A 1,544-nucleotide genomic window follows, 5' to 3' on the forward strand; every position below is an offset into this window, starting at 1 on the left:
GTTGAAGAATGGGGTTGGTATTTGTATTGGGATTGCATTAAATGTGTAAATTGCTTTTGGTAGTATTGCCATTTTCACAACATTGAGTCTTCCTATCTTAACCCTTTATAGGATGAATCTGTTTGTTGTCCTAGCAGTCCATGGTACCCTCAATACTCTTCTCCAGCACCAAAGCTCAGCAGCATCAATTCTCCTTCTATCCTCCACAACAACAATAATATACAAGATCAAATAGTCACCATTTATACAAAAACAAACATGAGAAGGTAAAGAGGGACAGAAAAACTGGATGGATATAAATGAGGAAGATAGTCATACTGTTGCTGTTCTTGTTGTGTATTGTAGAGTCAGAACTGACACATTCCTGGCCCTCTGGAGGGTTTTCAGAGGCAGGTAATTGCATGGGAAGAGATTGCCTCTCCTTCTCCCACAGAACAGCTGATGGCCTTGAGCTGCGTGCCTTAAGGATTGCAGCCCTTCTTGCCACTAGGCTACCAGAGCTCCCTATTACAGGGATAGTAATCAATGTCATGAACAATTCATCATGAACTGTTTAAGTGGGAATTTAATTTGAAGTGTAGACTGTCACCTATAACACGAGGAAATATTTAAAATAAACAAAAACAAAGATTAGAACAGAAGGGAGACAGAAAAACTAGTTTAATGCAAACAGAACAAAAATACACTTGAAATTATAAAAGCAGTATTATGATCAATGGAGAAAAGACCAAAGTTGTCAAGGATTTCATTTTACTTGGACCTACAATCAATACCCAAGGAAGCAGCAATCAATAAATTAAAGGACATAATGCAGTAGACAAGTCTGATGCAAAGGACCTCTTTCAAACAGTACAGAGCAAGGACTTTGAGGACTGAGATAAGCCTCCTTGAGCCATTGTATTTTCCATTGCTTCACATCCATGTGAAAGATGTATCTCTGTATCACAGATGTATGTCATACATAAGGAAGACTGAAGAACTCATGCTTTTGAATTGTGGTGTTGGTGAAGAGTACTGAACATACCAGGGTCTAGCAAAAACAAATTTGTCTTAGGAGAAGTGCAGCTGGAATGCGTCTTAGAAATGAGAATGGCAAGATTTCACCTTTCATGCTTTGGACATGTTATCAAGATGGGCCAACCTGGAGAATGGCATCATGCTTGGTAAAGTATAGTGTCAGTGAAAAAGAGGAAGACCCTCCAAACGGTGGGCTGGTACAGTAGCTGTAACAGTGGCCTCCAGCTGAGCAGCAATCCTGAGGGTGCAGCATGGGCAGTGTTTCCTTCTAGGACTAAGACTCGAGTGCAGTTAAACCAAGTTAAATCAGGTAGATTACCTAAAAACAAGGCTGTTCTAAGAAGACCTACACACACTGTTTGCTTACCTTACAATTACATTTGTTTTTCTGGTTCTTTCTCCAAACCACATAGTAGATGGCTTAATGCTGATTGTGCGGAGTGGAGTTCTATTTTTGGAAGTCATTCCACAGGGCAATTTGTTCCACTGAAAATATTCCTCCGCCTAAAAAAAAAAAAAAAAATATA

General features: G+C 39.5%; 1 protein-coding gene across 1 annotated transcript in view; it reads right to left on the minus strand.

The window, feature by feature from the left end:
- DCLRE1C (DNA cross-link repair 1C) overlaps positions 1 to 1,544 on the minus strand; it is a 68,067-nt gene that overhangs the window by 25,091 nt on the left and 41,432 nt on the right. The window contains 1 exon segment of the mRNA XM_006894285.1: positions 1,385 to 1,521. Within this exon segment, the coding sequence (XP_006894347.1) occupies positions 1,385 to 1,521 (137 nt within the window).

The sequence above is a fragment of the Elephantulus edwardii genome, unplaced genomic scaffold (assembly GCF_000299155.1).
Source record: "Elephantulus edwardii isolate Elephantulus edwardi_28Jun2011 unplaced genomic scaffold, EleEdw1.0 scaffold00139, whole genome shotgun sequence".
Classification (NCBI taxonomy): domain Eukaryota; kingdom Metazoa; phylum Chordata; class Mammalia; order Macroscelidea; family Macroscelididae; genus Elephantulus; species Elephantulus edwardii.